Consider the following 770-nt stretch of genomic DNA (forward strand, 5'->3'; position numbering starts at 1 on the left):
AAAACAATAGGGCCCTGCGCCTTTCTGGCTTGGGCCCTAATAATTGATATACGATCATAAAGAGGACGTTCATAAGAAATAATGATTTGAGAACCAATAATGTTCTGAAAAACAGCAGGGTGAAATCGTTATAAACATCATGTGCCAAGTGCGAACTGCGAAGACTTTTCGTTTGGCGATTAATTGTTTCCATCCGACTTTTATTTTGAAATCGCATCATTTCCTGCCGTTGAAGAACGCTTCTCTGTCTGTAGCGCTTCTGCATCTGTGTCGCGGCGCGTCTGTTAACTAGAATTGTGCTTTGAAATTGAAAGCTACTCGATTGAAGATGAATGTGATCGATCATGTGCGGGATATGGCAGCGGCCGGACTGCACTCTAATGTCCGGATCATCAGTAGTTTACTCCTGACCATGAGCACCAACAACCCGTGAGTCTCTCCAGTGCTTCACAATGTCAACACATCTGAGCTGTCGCATGGGAATAAACTGTGCGTCTGTCCAGCGTTGATATTCAAATTCAACGGTTTGTTTATTAGTTACAGCAAGTCATGCAGAAACACAGAAATGTGTTATTCTGTAAGCTCGTAAGAAGTCAATATAATACAAGTATTCATGTATTTAAGTCAATGTATTTAATTATTCCCGAATAAGTATTGCTTTTTATTTATTATTACTTCTGTTTCAGTTTTTTTATAACCATTTCTTACTATGTGTGTTTGGCTCGGTGTTATTTTTTTTAGGATTACTGATAAACTAATGTAGTTTGATT

The 770-nt window shown here is 38.6% G+C and overlaps 1 protein-coding gene across 1 annotated transcript in view; it reads left to right on the forward strand.

Annotated features, from left to right (window-relative positions):
* The first annotated feature begins 194 nt into the window (after nucleotides 1–194).
* Nucleotides 195–770, forward strand: part of LOC107579682 (anaphase-promoting complex subunit 7-like) — a 3,296-nt gene continuing 2,720 nt past the window's right edge. Inside the window, exon 1 of the mRNA XM_016265484.1 lies at nucleotides 195–429. Within this exon, the coding sequence (XP_016120970.1) occupies nucleotides 329–429 (101 nt within the window). The 5' untranslated portion in view covers nucleotides 195–328. The remainder of the gene's footprint in view (nucleotides 430–770) is intronic.

Source organism: Sinocyclocheilus grahami, unplaced genomic scaffold, assembly GCF_001515645.1.
Source record: "Sinocyclocheilus grahami isolate Dianchi unplaced genomic scaffold, SAMN03320097.WGS_v1.1 scaffold19163.1, whole genome shotgun sequence".
Classification (NCBI taxonomy): Eukaryota; Metazoa; Chordata; class Actinopteri; order Cypriniformes; family Cyprinidae; genus Sinocyclocheilus; species Sinocyclocheilus grahami.